The sequence below is a fragment of the Falco punctatus genome (assembly GCF_963210335.1).
Source record: "Falco punctatus genome assembly, chromosome: 7".
Taxonomy (NCBI): domain Eukaryota; kingdom Metazoa; phylum Chordata; class Aves; order Falconiformes; family Falconidae; genus Falco; species Falco punctatus.
The window spans coordinates 36,330,084-36,347,251 of NC_137587.1; the positions used below are offsets into that span (position 1 = coordinate 36,330,084).

The 17,168-nt window shown below is 39.3% G+C and overlaps 1 protein-coding gene across 2 annotated transcripts in view; it reads left to right on the forward strand.

Annotated features, from left to right (window-relative positions):
* The window catches only part of PPP2R5C (protein phosphatase 2 regulatory subunit B'gamma), an 89,080-nt gene that overhangs the window by 32,555 nt on the left and 39,357 nt on the right, over positions 1–17,168 (forward strand). Inside the window, exon 1 of one of the 2 annotated variants that reach the window (XM_080394590.1) lies at positions 659–864. The exons of the other annotated variant lie outside the window; for it this stretch is intronic. Within the exon in view, the coding sequence (XP_080250716.1) occupies positions 771–864 (94 nt within the window). The 5' untranslated portion in view covers positions 659–770. Of the gene's footprint in view, positions 1–658; positions 865–17,168 lie in introns of those variants that run through there. 2 annotated transcript variants of the gene reach the window in all.

Here is a 17,168-nt window from a genome sequence, read left to right on the forward strand (position 1 = left end):
AACTTGAGATAGGTACGTTTCTGGAATGAAAGAAATACTTGGATGAGCATGAAACATGAGGGTTTTCATCTCCTGAGTGTCCTATGTCTATATTTTTATTCATAACGTGTTAGGGCCCAGTCATAAAACAGCTCATGGGAATGCTTATGAGGTTTTATGTTTATAAATCACTAAGAATAATAGTAATTAAAGGACCTGTACCTTACTATGAACTACCTTTTATTACAGCTCTTGAAAGCTGAAGTTGTGGCTGTTGCCCTCAGTGCTGTGGGGGCTAAGTCCCGGTGGGTATTCCTGGCAGCCTTGGGGAAGGAGGGAGTAAGGAGTGAGTAGTAAGTGCTGGAAGGAGGCAGGAGCAGAATGCGTGCGCTCCTGCGAGCAGGTGCGCACTGGATATTGAGGGGAGGTGGGGCGGGGGGCGATACTGGAGCAGCGGTGAGATCATCCTGGTTTGAAGCAAACAAACAGGCGCAACAGCCCAGTCACCTGCGGAGGCTGCGGCTGCCGCTCCCCCGCCGCGCCGGGCCGGGGGCGCGGGGGGGGGCGCGGGCGCGGTGACAGCCCCGCAGCAGCCCCCGCTCATTTGCGGCCTCCTCGGTGTCATTTGAAGTTGCTGCCGTTAGCCAATGGGGCGCCTCCCGCCCGCTGACATCACAGACCAGCCAGTTCCCTCCAGCTGCAGAGCGCTTCAGTTTCTGTCTTTTTTTAAACTAAAATGGAGGCCGGTCCCTTGCCTTAAGGCACACACCGCCGTGCCTGCCGGAGCCTAGATGTTGACATGTAACAGAGCCGGCAGCAGGATGGTGGTTGACGCAGCCAATTCCAACGGGCCGTTCCAGCCCGTGGCCCTTTTGCATATTAGAGGTGAGTTATTGTGCGTGCGGGAGCGCGGCGCGACCCTGCGACCCGCTCGGAAATGGCCATTGTGGGGACGGGGACGGGGACGGTCGGGCCCGGCCGCGGCGGGGGGCAAACCCGCTCCTGTTCATTGCGTTCGGGGAAGGCTGAAGGATCCGTCGGGGCGTTTGCGTACACAGTTAAAAGCAGGTTTTGCTGCTTTCAGCCGTAACTCTCCCATCCCCCTTTCAAGCTGTGCTGATGTCAAAGGATGTGAAGTCACTACCCAGAAAGGTATTGAGTGGGGGGAGGGAAGAGCCAAGTTATCACTGTACAGTTTGTATAGAATAAGGGCAAACGGTTGGTGCGCTTCAAAGCCTTTTTTGTGCGAATCGTTCAGATAGAGCTCCTTCCAAACCCGCTGCAGCGCGTAAAAGAATTGCAAGTGTTGTTGGGGGAGGAAGGGGGGGGGAAAGAGACGTGACATTTATTGTGAAAATATCCTTTATGTATTCAGAAAGCATTTCCTAGAAGAGATGCGGTTCGGCTTTAACAAGCAAGCTCTTATGTGCCTGTCGCTTTGTGCAGTTCTGAATGTTAAATTTCTTCACAGAATGCATTCTTTCGGGTTGATAGAATTAGTGCATTGAAAATCCATGTTTTATATAATTCATTGGAAAAACACATGTTGGTATGACACTTTTGCATAATACTAAGCGTCTATCTCCTGTATTTTTGCAGTTTGTAAGATTTTGAATTGCTGTACGGGGGTTTTGTGTATATTTTTGGCTAGCTGTTAACCAACAAAAGCTTTTCCGAGGTTTTTTTTGCATCTATTTAAGGTGGTTTTGGTTTAGAACTTCTTACAAGAGCAGAACATACATTAGATGGGATCAGCACACCTTGAACAATGGCATTTATATGCAAGAAACACAGCTGATACTGTTCTTAATTACCTTTGCTTCTCAGTTTTCACTGGTATAGGCTATATGTTAGTAGTGAAAAGAGTATATTTTTTTATTAATATTCCATACACTGAAACAAATTTTGCTTTGAAAGTTAAAAAAAAAAAAACCAACTGTTAAGAAGCTTGCTGCCTTAAGCAGTAGCACTGGTCTTCATCACGAAAGAAATCACGATTTCTCTTTACCTTTTAAAAGAGCCATATCCTTCTCTGTCTGAAGTGGGACTGGATGTATTCTAGAAGACACTAATTTTGGTCTGTGAGTGGGGCGGGGGGAATGCAATAACATTCCCTTGAGTTAGAATAAGGGACTGTGCTTGTTGTCAAGGGAATATAAATGCATCTGCCTGACCTGTAGACAGGCCTTTGCTTTTCACTCCAGAGAAATTACCTTAATTCTCTGATAGGTGCAGCCTTTTGGAAGGGGAGAAGCACCATCTTTTCAAGGTGCCCATTAGGAAAACAAACCAAAGTTGGAATCAGAATGATGAAATGTTGTAATGATGAGCCTTAATAATCCTTTGTCTCAATACAATAAAAAGGTTTTTGTGAATTTATTATCCCTGTTGTTGCTCCAATCAAATACATAATTGTGGAAACAACAGATTTTAAGAAATTGTTCTGAAATTGACTTTCCTTCAGTTTCCTTGAATTTGACTTGAATTCTTGGTGCACTGGATAGTACAATAGAGGTTAAGGAGTTTTGTGGTTTGTTTTGGTTTGGGGGTTGGGAGTATTTTGTTTGTGTGGGTTTTTCTGGTTTGTTTGTGGTGGTGTTTTTTTTTTTTTTTAATGGATGTTGGGGGTGGACTTTCTTGTAAGCAGTTAAGGAATAACTGGGGAGATTGCTTTGCATTTTTCAGGTGGTAGGAAATAAGATATGACCCTGGTGTTGTAGCCCAAGGGAGTTTCTTGACACTGGGAGACGAAAAGCATCTCTTCTATACATACATACATACATACATATATACAGAAGTTGCATTGGTTTTTTTGTGTGTACCTTATCTCACTAGCTGTTCTGATGCTACCAATGCTGATCCTCCTCTAAAATAAAGCCTGTCAGAACAATACATCCAAAATTAATAACAGTAAAAATTAACTGGTAACTTTGAAGCCTAATGACACATTTTTACTGTTTGTCTCAAAATCCATGCTGTTTTTACAGTTGTCCTTTTACATCATTTGTTGCAGTATAGGATTAACTTTATAGAAGTACGCCTCTTTGCAGCTGTAAGAGCTAAAACTTCAATGTCAATGTCAAAAGCAGGGGGGTGGGAGCACAAGCCCCTCAGTTGTTTCTGGTAGATCTAGTTTGTTGTAATAAAGAAGATACTGCTTTATCACCAATTTCATATAATCTTTAATGTAAAATTTTGAGATGGTGTATTGTATTTTATTTTACCCTTATATTGTAGCTACCATATTTTACCTTAATCTTATTTTTAAAAAATATCTGTGAAGCCTTGTGGACTGCACTATCAGGACGTTGAAAATGAAAATTGCAGTCTTCCTTTTAAAGTTCATTCTAAAGCACTTTCTGTACCTAGATCATACGGAGCATGTAATATTTGCAGAATAAAAAAGAGAACTTCTGATCTGGCATGGGATGGGAGCTTGCTCCCCTTCCTTTTGCCCCTCCGAGAACTGCAGACAGCTTTATTGTCTGGGCTACTTGCAGCTTTGCCAAAACAACATAGTTAGAAAAACAGATGCAGATGGTTTTTAAAAATGATGTTATGAGTCTTATGAATAGGAGATTAGGGTGTCAGAATTTTATTGACTGCTGTTGCTGACGCTGGTATCTGCACCATCACCTATAAGGAGGAGCAGTAGTTATCAGTAGGATAAGGTGGTGTCAGGGCCCCAAATACCCTGTTCTCCAGCAGTTCATTTGGCTGACAGTGCTCAAGGTCATCATGGATATGGTCCACCCATGTAATCTTGAGTCAGACTGCTGTGGAAACAGCTGTGAGAAGTCTTATCAGGATTTCCCTTTTGCTCAGGAGTTGTCTTTAAGCTCAGGCTCTAGCTTGGCCTTGACCATTGCCTCAGCTGGGTTGCAACTATGTGGTTGTGCAGCCGTGTATCTCGCTGATGTGGATCCTGATGTTTTGACTACCTGGCTTGGTGTGCCTCTTCACTGTAGAATTGTTCAGCAGCCACTGGACTGTTGACTGACCCTGATCACAGAGAGTACACCTGTTCTCCGTTCATTTGTTCAGGTACTGTGAGACTATGCCCTTTGTCACAACTGCTGGCAGTTGTTCAAGACCAATGTGTAGAAATCAGGTCTGCAGAAGATGACTTTGGACCCATTGCTGGAAAATACCAAGCACCAAAAGATCATAATCCACACTGAATGCAAGTGGCATGGAGCCATTGCTCTATGTTATTTGCTTATGCTGAAAGCACTGCCTCAGTCAGAGTGTTTGGCCCGCTGGGGTGATGAGCCCTTGGTCATTCCACCTGCAACAGGCTTTCCAGGCGATCTGAGTTATGCTGCCGCTGCATTGACCTTTTTCTAGAATACAAAGATGGTGCATAATGGTCAGTTGAACTGCTTGTCACTGGTTATGGTGAACTGACAACTTCCCTTGTATTGGAATGATCCAAAGCTTCCAAGAAAACTACAATTCCAGTTTGAGCAGCTGGTATGGTCATGGAGTAACTAATGTGGTTTATGATCCTGGATAGAGACTTGAGCTTGTAGCTGACTGTGAAATAAATGACGTGGCCAAAGCGACTGGTCGTGGCATATCTGCATGGAGAGCTCCTTTTAGGATCTGCATGCATAGACAGGTCACTAACTGTGAAGATGACATTAGGACAGCACAGACAAGAGGATTATTAGTTATTAAGAATTTAACATTTTTATAAAAAGGAGGAAGCAGAGCTGGATGGTGTTTTCAAGATACATCTTTCTCCTTATGGAGTCCTGGCAGCAAAACCCCTAGGGTGATGGAAGTGCACTCAAGTCCCTGACAGGAGGATCCATGTAGATGAGGCCTGGGGGAAAGCACTGGGATCTTTTGATTTCGAGCTCAGCACTTCAAGCAAAGAAAGCAGCTGTAAGAGCACCCTGGATTAGGACAAATAGTAAACATCGGTCACTAGACTTGGGTTACCAGTTCATATTTACTGTTTTGAGTTGTCTTGAAAACTGTAGTAAAGAGAGCTGTTAGCGGCAGAAAATCAATGTAATTAACTCTGTAGGCAGATTATAAATGTTTATTCGGGGGGGGGGGGGGGGGGGGGGCGGGGAACGGGACAGGCAGACGTTTTTCATCAGGAATACAGTTCACTGCTATTAAGAAATATCTCTTAATGCTGTCTTACCAGTACATACCCGTAGTCCAAATACTAGTGTTTTTATGAACTCAAGGCACAGATATTTGAACAAAATATGGGTAAAACTTTGCTCTGATCTACTGATGCAGAATTAGCAGAATATAGAAGTTACTTTATTGCTGACTGGCTGGGACTGGTAATGCCTGTTCATGCTTTTCAAAAATTATTTTCAAGATGTTTTGCAAGACATACTGAAAGTTGTGTGGGAAGGAGGGTGAGAACACCCTGATACTGCATTAACTCAAACTGATGCTTCCTGTGGGCCATAACCTCTTTGAAATGCCTCATTGTCCACCCTCCTCCTCTGCCTTCCAGAGCAGCAATTTTTTTTTGACAGATTGGACTTTGTCATTATTTAAGTTCCTTTATGTGAAATATGCTTTGACTTTTTTCAAAGATGCGAGTGATGTTAGCTTTGTCCATTCTTTCTATGTGTTCCTCGTATGTATTAATCTTAAGTGAGGGATTGTGGAAGGTAGTTCATATTCCGTCTTCACATAGGCCTTTTCTACGGGGCTAAAAATACCACTGGTCATGTTTTTGTGATGTAATTTCTGACAATAGATAGAAATTTGCATACTTGTTGAAGCATGCTGAAAGATCATTGTTCTGTTGGGTTGGGTACTAACGCAGCATCAAGCACCTGTCTGTGGTGTTTCCCCTGAGCTCAGGCCACATTTGATCTGGAGCAGAAAGGTTGCCCGATCACCGTTGTACTGGGTCTGGCAGAGCCCCATAGCAACCCTGCTAGTGCTGTGCTTGGTAGCTAGAAAGGTGGTGACAACACACCAGTGTTCTGGCTACTGCTGAGCAGTGCTCACACAGCACCAAGGCTGTCTCTCCAACATTCCCCCCTCACCGGTAGGCTGGGTGGGGGTGGGCCAGATCTTGGGAGGGGACACAGTCACGACAGCCGACCCACAGTCGCCCAAGGGATGTTCCACACCATATGACATGTGCTCAGCTATAAAAGCTGAGAGAGAGGAGGAGGAAGAGCGGGCATTTGTTATTTATGACGTTTGTTTTCCGGAGCAACTGCTACACGTACTGAAGCCCTGCGTCCCAGGAAGTGGCCAAACATTGCCTGCTGCTGGGAAGAGGAGAAAAACATCTTTTGTTTTCCATTGCTTCCATGCACACGACTTTTGTTGTTACTTTATTAAACTGCCTTTATCTTGACCCACAAGTGGGATTTTTTTCATCGTATTTTCTTCCCTTCCTGTTCTGCCGAGGCAGGGAGTGATAGAGCAGCTTGGTGGGTACCTGGTATCTAGCCAAGGTCAATCCACCACAACCATGAACTACTGTCAGGCTCTTAAAGCAGCCAAGTGATATCTAGCTATTGCAAGATGCTTTTCCACTTACTTTTATGTTTTCATACTTTACTATGAAAGGTCAAGGCCCTTTTGACAATGTGTAAACATAGGAAACAACTTTTAAGTGAGCTGCATATTGTGTTTAAATCTGAAGTACGCAATTTATTTCTTAAAGGAGAAAAGTTCTTTTTTGTTTTAGAAAGAACCCAGCATGTGTTTCTTTTTTTCTTGAAGCATAGTTGACCTGAAGATACTTTTGTCTAACCATACTTAAAATCAAGAAGGCTGTTGCTTTGGAGGAATTGTTTCGAAGCTACAATAAAAAACACCAACAAAATTATCCATTTTGTAATTAAATGGGAAGCAGAGGCCAAACCCTCACGCTTCAGAAGGAAGCAGAACAGTAGCCATTAATATCATGATGTAGAAAAGGAGGCTCAAAGAGTTTGTTTGGCCTGAGGAGGAGAAGGCTAAGGGGATAGCTTGTCCTCAACTAGTTGGTGGGAGGATACAGAGAACAGGCTTCTCAGAGGTCCACAGTGATTGCGGGAGAAAAAAACAATACAAGTTACAATACAGTAGATTGCAACTGTATACAAGGAGGAGAAAATTTCACTATAGGAGTGGTTAAACCCTGAACAAGATTCCAAAAGGGCCTGTGAAATCTCTGTGCTTGGAGATACTTTAAACTTGACTGGACAATGCCATGAGCAGCTGGGTTTGTTTAGCTCACCCTGCGTTGAGTGGGAGGTTAGACTAGCAGAAATGGTCTCTTTTTGGTGAAATAGGAAAAAAAATAGTTTTCTGTGGTTCTGTAATTTTGTTGCATGTTGGACCAAAAAGTGACTGGCTTTACCGTCACTTAAAATATTACAATATCAATTTTAACATAGCCTTTTAAATTCAAACAGCAATACTCTTATTGTAAACTATCCCACCACTACCCCCCCCCTTTTTTTTTTTCCTGCTTTGGTCATTAAGGCAGACTTCTTAATATGTTTGGTGCTAGCATGCCTATTAGGAGTTACTTACTTGTGTTAACTCGCAGTTTATGGTGGTATGGTGTTTTAAATGATTTTTACTTTGTTTTGCAAACAGTTAAAGATGAACAACTGGAACTGCATGCAGGATTAAAAAACTGGCACACTAAAAGGGTGTTTCGTTCATTTCTTAATAATCTGTTAGGAGTCAGCAGTACTATAAAAAAACATGCCACAATCTTTTTATACAACATCTGCAACTCTAGAATAAGCTAGAACTTATGAATGTACAGTCAGGTATTTCACCCACATTTCTTAACGTTTACGAGCTTTTGTAAAAAATCTAATATGTTGAATTCACTTGCTCAGTATCATATTTTAACAAGCTTTAAACAGACAATGAATACAGCATTAACAAAGCTTACTGTTCCTTTTCTGTGGTGTTTATAACATAAATTGTTTAATGGTGTAATTTCTACCACAGAGCCTTACAACATGTTTCTGGTAATCTTCCTGCATTATAAAGACATAATGTTAAAAGTCAAGAATCCAGGGATAATTGCCATTTTTCAACTTTCTAATACTTTCCAAGAACCTGATAAATACAAAGCATAATATCCCTTATACGTGCTCAGTTTGCCTTTTTGGGGGTATTAATGTTTTTTATCGTCTGAAGCTGGTCTATACTGATTATGAAAGCATACTTTAAAATCTCAGAAAGTCACCTTTCATGTTACTGTGTTTTTGCTGTCAGTGTGTACTGCAGTAGAAAATTAATCATCCTTCTGTTTTGTGTAATGATAATTTTCACCTTCACACACCTCTTGCGTTTTACACCTAAGTGGGTATTTTGAAGGATTATGACCTTAACTGGTCTGAGCATGTATGTTTATCTAAATATTAATTTCCTTTAATATATTTAAATTCAGTAAACATTTAAGGTATAGAGACTCTGTTGTGAGAAGTGAGTAAAATCTTCCTAGGAAGAAAGTTACATGGAATACACCTCTTAATCATTTTCTTCAGAGGTGCTTCCATGACAGAAATAAATTGTGCTAGTTCTTTTTCAGTGAATTTAAATTTAAAAAATTACAGTAACTTGTAAAATTACATGTTTGTTTTTACTTTTGTGGAAATATTCCAGTGCAAAAGACCTTCCAACGTTTTTTTACCCCTGCTAATCCAATAAATGGGATTTCCCATGGCCAGCACATATCATCTGTCCTGCTTGTGGGTCGTAGTTGTTGTTGGCTTTGGATCAAATGGATAAACCTCAGCTAGAGATTTAAAGGAGATAAAAATGCTTGTTCTTCCCTTTTCTCCCATATGAGCCAATTATAATTTGATAATCTGAAGAGGTGAGAACCCGCTGCATGTTTGGGCTGATACCTGTGCCTTCCTACGAAGCTACTCAGACACTGTTGGTACTCAACCTGACTCCTGGAGCTCATAGTTATCCATCTTGCCAAAAGTTTCCTGTATCCTCATAGCAAGTTCTCGGTCACTGATGCTCATGAATATCACTTAACCAGTTGTACACCGGATCATTAGCTTTGAAAGTCACCCACTGTTCCTCCCAAGTATTGCCTCAAAAAGGAGAAACAGGACCATCTTCCTCAAGAACAAGTAGCAGTTCTATTCTTAATGAACCTAGGCCCCTCATATCTATAGGATTATGAAGTCTTTACTGAAGAGTTTCATCAATTAGTATTAGATAGTCCTCTGAGAATTCAGATGATTGATACTGGTACAGGTGTGTTATTGTATTGGCTGTTGTATGGTTTTGCTAGATTTTTTGTAAGGGCATCCAGGCATAGCCACAGTACATAGCTAGACACACAGACTGATGGTTTTTTACTGGTATGTACTGAAGCAACTCAAGGGGAGTGTGTTCTAATACTTGACTGAGAGCAGATTTGAACTAGGTTCCTTAGTTATCGCTCCTGCTGCGTTTAACATGGTGACACGTTCATTAACTCTTCACTTACTGTGCATCACTTTATGCTGGAGGATGTACTTTACCTTGTTGCTGCTTTTACTCTGTTCTGTCATTCCTCTTGCTTCATTTTATTGAGTTGCTTTTACTTTTGTATAGATCCTTTGCCCATGTGAAAAGTGTATGTATAACTTCTGCTGGAAACAATTAGGGTGTTAAGTATTCACACTGCACTTGAAATCTCTCAAGGGTATGACTGTAAAAATATCTCTGGAGGGGACTTTCTATTGAGCTGAAAATTCCATGAAATTATAGGAAGGTAGTCAGCTGGAATTTTTAAGTTACATTTACTGACTTTATGGTGTAATTTGCATGCTCTTTCAAGGAAGCAAAATTATATCGGTGTAAATCATCTGGTTTATGATTAATCTCAAAATATTTTTTAGCAACAAAATTCAGCATCATCTGTTTTGGAGGAGAATTTCTATTTCTGTTCAAAGCTTTTAATAATTAACTGAAACTTCTGTAGAGTCAGCTAATTCTCTCCATGTGCTATCAAATACTGTTAGCTACTGAAACTGCATTGTAAACCACACAGATCAAGTGAGCACCAGCAATATTTAATAGATACGGGAATATTTGCATCACATGCAGAGATGTTCCTCTGGTAGAGGTGGTTTTATGTTCTAATCTTTTTGCCGGAGGTGAACACCCTATACCAGTGAAAGTACAGTCTTGTCAGCCTAGCAGAGCCGGTGCTTGGCTTCTGCCCGAATTCTTGTCTCTCATGACTAAAGTGAGTTAAATGATGCTCTGAGTGCATGATATTTTAAAGCCACATCCGCACCTCTTTTAACCAATTCCGCTTAATACACCTAGAAATCATGCAGTACCATTTCTACTATAACTTGCCATGTAAGTTTTCTTTTTCAAAATGCAGTTAAAATTAGGGGTAGGTTCTGACTCTGGATTATTAGCCATCGTGGAAGTTTTATGTCAACTACTATAATTGTTCTTATTACTGGTAATGATCTGTATTTTGTGAAGTAAATATTTTCTTGAAGTTACACAAAGAAAAAGTGATACATGAAATGTAAAGAAGTAAAAAATTATTCATTTGGGACTTTTCTAGTTGTAGCAGTCTACTAATTTGAAAACACTTTTTGAGGAGTTTTATGGAAGGTTTCTAATTTGCATTTTTGGATCAAAGCTACCAGCTGTGTGACTTCACACAGCCTCTGGAACCAAATTCTCATATTGCTTTTGTATTCAAAGTGAAAGCATAATAATGTCAGTGATGTTTCAAAGGTGTCCTATGTTTACTCAAGCCATGTTGGAGAGAGAACTTGAACAAAATTGATCAAAGCCTGAAATCCCATTGTTTACAGAAAAAGTATATAGTCTGTTCTTTGGGTGTAGTAAATTTTCCTTCAAAAATATTTTCCAAACTATTTACTAGTCTTAACATAAGAATCTTTCTTCTTACCTATTCCCAGAATATTTTTATATCTTTTCTCATTACATCTAACCTTCTATATAAAGTATCTTAAAAGCCAAATATTTATGCACAGGGTTTTTTTGAGGACTGTTTGTTAAAGCTATATCCATGCTGTAAAAACTGTGTTGTTCTTGTCCCTGTAGGAAATTAAGATCTTACTGACCTTTGAATCAGAACAAACACATCCTCCATAAAGTGAAATTTTGAGCACGTACTTCACTGTAACTTTTCTCACTCCCTCTTACTTGGAAATCCAATATTCATTAATGTAGCTTAAGGGATAAAGAATAATAAAGCTTATTTTTAAATGGAGGAAATTAAAATAAATTGCTTTCATTACACCTCTTCTGTGTAAAAATAAAATTGTAAATAAAATAATATTTTGGGAAATACGCTGGCAGTGAGATGTCTAAACCTGTCCAGGGGTTCTGGACACATGCAGTAGTGGGTCAGTCTGGGATTCATAGCTAATAGTGCCAAGCAACTTGTTTGTGCCCTGTAAATTTACAGATTTGTTGGAAGTTCCAGTCTAATTCTACATAACTAAATTCTCCAGTCTTTCTGCAGTGTGAAAGGGCTGGAAATTTGGTGCAAATTCTCAGCAGAATGTCAGCTTTTCTGGCAGATAAGAAATAGGCTCTGTTAAGACACCTTTGTTAATGGGTACAGTTCTTACTAGAATTCATTTGTGAGACTGAAGATTAGTTTGACCAGAGACTGAAGACATCTGTTTTGAGGAAATGTACATGTTTTCAGACAAATATGATATGAGGAAAACAATGTGGGATTGTACAAGAGTGATTTTTGAGTTAAATGGGAAGTGATTAAGCATTTCATTCCTGTTTTATCTTTGACCTTTGTGAAATATGATTATGTTGAAAGCACAGATTTTGGTACATTTTGAAACAGGCATAGTTGGCTTTCTAATATATTTGAGTCAAAGCTTTCCTTGCTGAAAGGTAATTTTTATTCCGTATCAGGGAATTGCTGTTCATTGCTGTTAGCATTCTAAGTAATTGTTGTCAGCATTTGACATGGCCAGCATTGGCTGCTAAGGGAAGTTACTGAGCTAGCTCTAAAATTACTTTTTCTTCTTTCTGAAACATTGTTGCTATTGTGCTTGACCATTTCTTTTATCTGTGTGGCATCACACCAGGCGTGTAAATTTCACAGGCATACAGGGGACTTATTAAATACTGCTTGCGCTAAAAAATGAGGATGACTGTGCACTGCATTGGAAAGTAGGGTTTTTCAGGGAACACAAAAAATACTCCAACTCCAACCCCACCCCCAGAAAACAAGCAAGCAAAGAAAAAAACCCAAACCACAGGGGATGGGACTTACTGTCTGTTTAAAATTTATTAAGAAATTGCTCTCAAAAAACCACAAAAAAGTCATGTTGGTATTTGGTGATACTTTTGCATATCTTATAATGGAAATGTTAATGCTGTGTGGTTATTTGGGATGACTTTAATTGTTGATCAGTTTTTCAGGACCTTAGTTTGCATCTCAGCTCAGTTAACCTATGCTGTTAAAGCTGTTCCTTTTGAACAGACTTTTCAGAAGACTTACCCTATTCCCCATCTTATTTCTAATTTTGAAGAGTGGAGAATGTAGTAAGCTGATTCAGTGTTGTCACCAAGGAAAAGTTATGGAAGTTTTTGTTAATTTAAAAATACATGTTAGCTTCAGGCAAGCTGGAAAGTGCATGCAGTTGTGCTTCTTACTTAACCAGAGTTCTTGCATGAGGGCTGGGCTTTTGGTTTCGGTTGCATTAGGGTGTGAAATGTGTAAGTTTGACTGTAGAAAACCATGGGGGAGCTTTTCTTCATGCGTTCTAATCTATTGTGTCATCTCGTTCTAAGCCAACATGTGACCCCACATTCTTCAATGAATTCTTGTGATATCTGTTAATAATTACACAAAATGTCATAATTAAATTCTTCTATTCTGACATTCAGAAGCATCTGCTAGAAAGCAAGCAGTAAGCCCCAGGGTTTAGCGTACGTACAGGGAGTGAGGAGATGAGGAAGCAGGCTGATACGCTCTGGGGAAGTAACCAAGTTATTCTGGCAGTTGATTGTTCCTTGAGTTATATTTATTGTAGGTGTGTGACAGGTAACATTGATTGGCAAATTACATAGACTCCTGAGCAGTATCTGAGTCAAATTACAGGCTGGTGCGTGGAGTTTGGGTGTATTTCAGGAAATGGCACTTCTGCTTATAGCAGATGGTTAGGCTGGGTTAGCTGATACTTCGACCAAGCGTCCAGAGTGGCAGTTTATTCAGTGGGCCATGAGTTTCTTCAGTTTACTTAATAGAAATCTTCTGCATTACACCATGCACTTGAATTATGTTCTGTAATGTAACTGGAGTCTGGTCTTACCACAGTAGCGCTTAATTTTTTTAGAGGCTGTTATATATATTTAAAAACAATTTTAAAGTTTTCAAGTGCAATTGAAGATGTTGTATAATAAGTTTGGGGTTATGCCATGAGAATGGTTTCAAGTACACTGTAACAGCTAGAAAATTGAGGATTTTTCTCATAGGTTTCTAGTAAGTGCCTCATGTTTTAAAATGAGTTTTTCTGTCATATTAACTGTTAGTATGCCAGAAAGCACTACTGAGAGTCCCTTATCTGTTTGGTTTCTCTCTTCCCTTAAGACAGTTTTTTTCTTCCATTGTCTATTTGATTATCCTCCCTGTCATTTTTCTCCCTAATTTTCAGGTGGAATTTTTATTTCATTAGCTTAAGCCCATTTCAGCTTGTTTCACTTGTCATTTCCTGTATGAGCATTTCTGTTTTCCTCTTTATGGTACATTGCCTTTAAAGTATTTATACAGTTATCACTCTTACTCTTCACTTTCTATTTTTAAACATTTTAATATAGTATTTAAGTAAGGGGATTTAGACTATTACAAATACGTTCTCAAGGTTTTTTAAAATTCCATATGGCTTCTAAGAAAATAGTTGATTTCTAGTAAAACTCTTCATAAAGCAGGAGCTTAGGTGCCAGTGTGGTGTTAGTCCACTTGTGAAAAATCATTAGATAATTAAATGCACAGATTGTTCACTGTTGATCTACTTTCACCATCATCAGATTTAAGATCTCTACCTGGAAAAGATATTATTGGAAGTAATTTTGGTGCTTCAGGTTGTTCGGTGTGTAAAAATTATGTCAAATAGTATAAAATGACAGTAGTCTTTTTTTCCTACTTCATTACCAGTCAGTCCTTAAAATCTCCCATCTTAAATCTTTGACAGTTTAATGTCATTACCTAGTTTCTCTATCCTCAAAACCACCATGTAATCTTGTAGTTAGGAGATAGCTGCCACTGGCAATAGCCTTCAGCACTGGGTTCCCCAAGGACTGCAGCTTTCAGAGGGGATTAGTGTGGTGAAGCACCTGTTTTGACCTTCACTTCAGGGCTGACAAAACATGTGCTTCTCATTTGTTTCAGGCTCTCAAGCTGTGTTTTTGGGGGATGGTGTCTATTTCGCCCACCCCCCCACCCCCAGTTTAATTTGTTTGATAATGGCTTGTTTGATTCTAACAGCCCTTATTTTAGCATTAAATGGAAGAATTATTGCTTTAAGTCTCATAATCCAATGAAAAGCTGTTGAAAATTTAGGCAAGAGATTTCTTTATGTAGGAACTGAAAATGTATAATATTGTGTACCTTTCTACTTAATTTCTACCTGCCTCTCCCCTCTCCCCCTTCTGTATCATGATTAAGATTAATTTCATATACAAGCTGTCATAAGTGAAATAACTTGTTTATCTTGTTTAGGGCTTTATCCAGACTGCAGATCAGCGTAGAAGCAATATCAGTGCTATTGCTTTATTGAAAATGCAAAGGTTGAATGTTCACTAGTAACCAGGGTTTGTTTGCTGGAAATAAGACTTCTTTAAATAAGACCACTGTAGTAATTGAACGTCTAAAAATTTGAACTACTTGAAATTGAAAAAAAAAAATACAGCTTGCTTTTGAATTTTAGGTAGAAAATGTGCCATGTATGACTTTAGCATCGTTATTTTCTACCAATGTATGGGAAAGTAGTTCTCATATTTTGGGTGCCTGTTTTTTTAGGTGCATTACTGAATGTGAAACAGCAGGAGTTTGGAAAAGTGCAGTTTCTCCAAATGCAGGGAAATGAAAAGCAGCTTTTATTTCCAATAACAACTTTGTTATCTGAAGAACAGCCAAAAGGTATTCCTGGCAGCAGCTCAGTTCCTTGAAAGCAGAGGAGTGGATATAGCCTGTAATGACAGCTGATTCTCATTTTCCCCCTCTCCTGAATACCTGGACTGCTACTGAGCATCATGGTGCTGCACAAAGGCAGCTGATGCAGACAGGGTCACACTTTCATTCTGCTGTACAAGTACTGTTTGAGATGGGGAACTTCCCCTACGCATACAGCCACCATGCTTAGCTCACCTTCTCACTGGCCTTGAACAAGACAACTTGACTATGATAATAGCTGATAGGAATAGTGAGTGTGTTCTGAAGTTCAGAGGAGCTATAAAATATTTTTAACTATCAATCGGGAGTTGATTGGGAATCGTGAGCTTTGTTGTTGTAGCTCAGACTGAAAGTCTGTCTAATCTTTACTGTCCTGTTTCTGACAGGACAGGAAATGTGTTAAGTATTTTTTTTATTTTTTTTTTTTTAAAAAAAAAAAAAGGCTGTTGAGAACTTCTCTGTAGGAGTGTTTACAGGTATAATACATGGTAATTAGAGAAGGATCTTATAACTTAGAGCTCATTCTTTTGTTTTTATATTGCTTACATGTGCATCCCTTTATCTTCAATAGTGGGATAAAGAGCAGAAGTTTGTTCCTGTTCTGTGCCACTTAAAATGTTTATATATCATGCTCTCTTGAGTCTAATACAAGCACTCTGTTTTTCCATGAGTGTTCCTGTGGCTTTGGTCGCTGTGGTCATTTTTCTTGTTTTAAGTGTTTCTGTTGGCAAAGAAATGCTTCTACAGGATAAATAATGTTCCAAATAAAACAATATAAACAGCAGCATGTTTTATGTACTTGCTAGTCCACGGTATGCATACAACAACATCATGCCTGCTTTGAGGTATCTGCAGCCAAACTCCCACTCCCAGGGTTTCTAGTTACAGTATAAAATATTGCATGTTGTATGTAGTCATAGTACTTCCTTCTATTCCTCAAGCTTATTTTTAACTGCTGCTAGAAATAATAGCTTTAATTAAACTTTTCCATGTGTGAATTGGAAGGTGGTTTTTTTCCCTGTGACACTGCCCTATTTCCAATATCATATATTAGGATAGAATACTGTTAACTGGGGGAGTGGCATATCTAATGTTAATTGTCATCATGATTTCAATAAAATCAGTGAAAATTCTGTTTCTCAAGTAATAGAAATGCAATAAAAATTAAGTTCTGTAACCCAGAAAAATATTCCTTGCTTTGGATTAGGATAGTAATGTAACAATTTCAAAATAAGGTAAATATTTTAAATGGAATTTTATCAAATGCTAGACGGGATTTTGTAATATTCTTTCTAGTTTTCTGTGATTGTTTTATGTCCTCCTCTTTTTAGTAACTTGATCACTAGTTCTGGAAAAAGTGCTAATTCTGGTAAATGCATGTTTCAACAGATTATGTCCTTTTTCCCCATGCTTTGCAATCCCTCTGCCTTCATGTCTGACAATTTCCATTTCTCTCACTCAAGATCTTGAACTCTGCTCATTCTTTGAAAAACTGCTGCCATGGTACTGTCACCTGAAATGTCTAAGAACGCATTGCAAGATACTGGACTCCCATTGTTCAAGTACAAGTATATAGTGCAAATTACAAAGCTTCACTAAAGCTCTAATGCTGCTTGCTTCTCTGATGGACACCAAATTTGAAATACACCAATACTTGCTTTTCCCAGCAGCAGAATGGACTGTGTTAACAATATGCTTGATGGTATGTTCTGGGTAGCACCCTAGTTAACAGTTAAATGTTGTTTTTCCTTTCTATTTATCATTAAAACCCTAGCTCTTCAGTAGGTCTGCAGACACATTTTATAAGCTGTATCATCTGCTTGCAAGCAGAAATCGCTGTACACACTTGGACATCTGCTCTTACACCCGTGTCCTACAGAAGCAGTTACTTTTAGCACGTGGGTTTTAGTTAGTCTTTTTTTCTATGACATTTGTTTTGCACATGCTTTTCCTTTGTGGGGTGGTCTGTGTATTCTTTGACTTAAGCCTCCGTGTGTCTTTCTGTATGGAAAAATCTAGCTGCCCGTTTAAAATGAGAGGAACT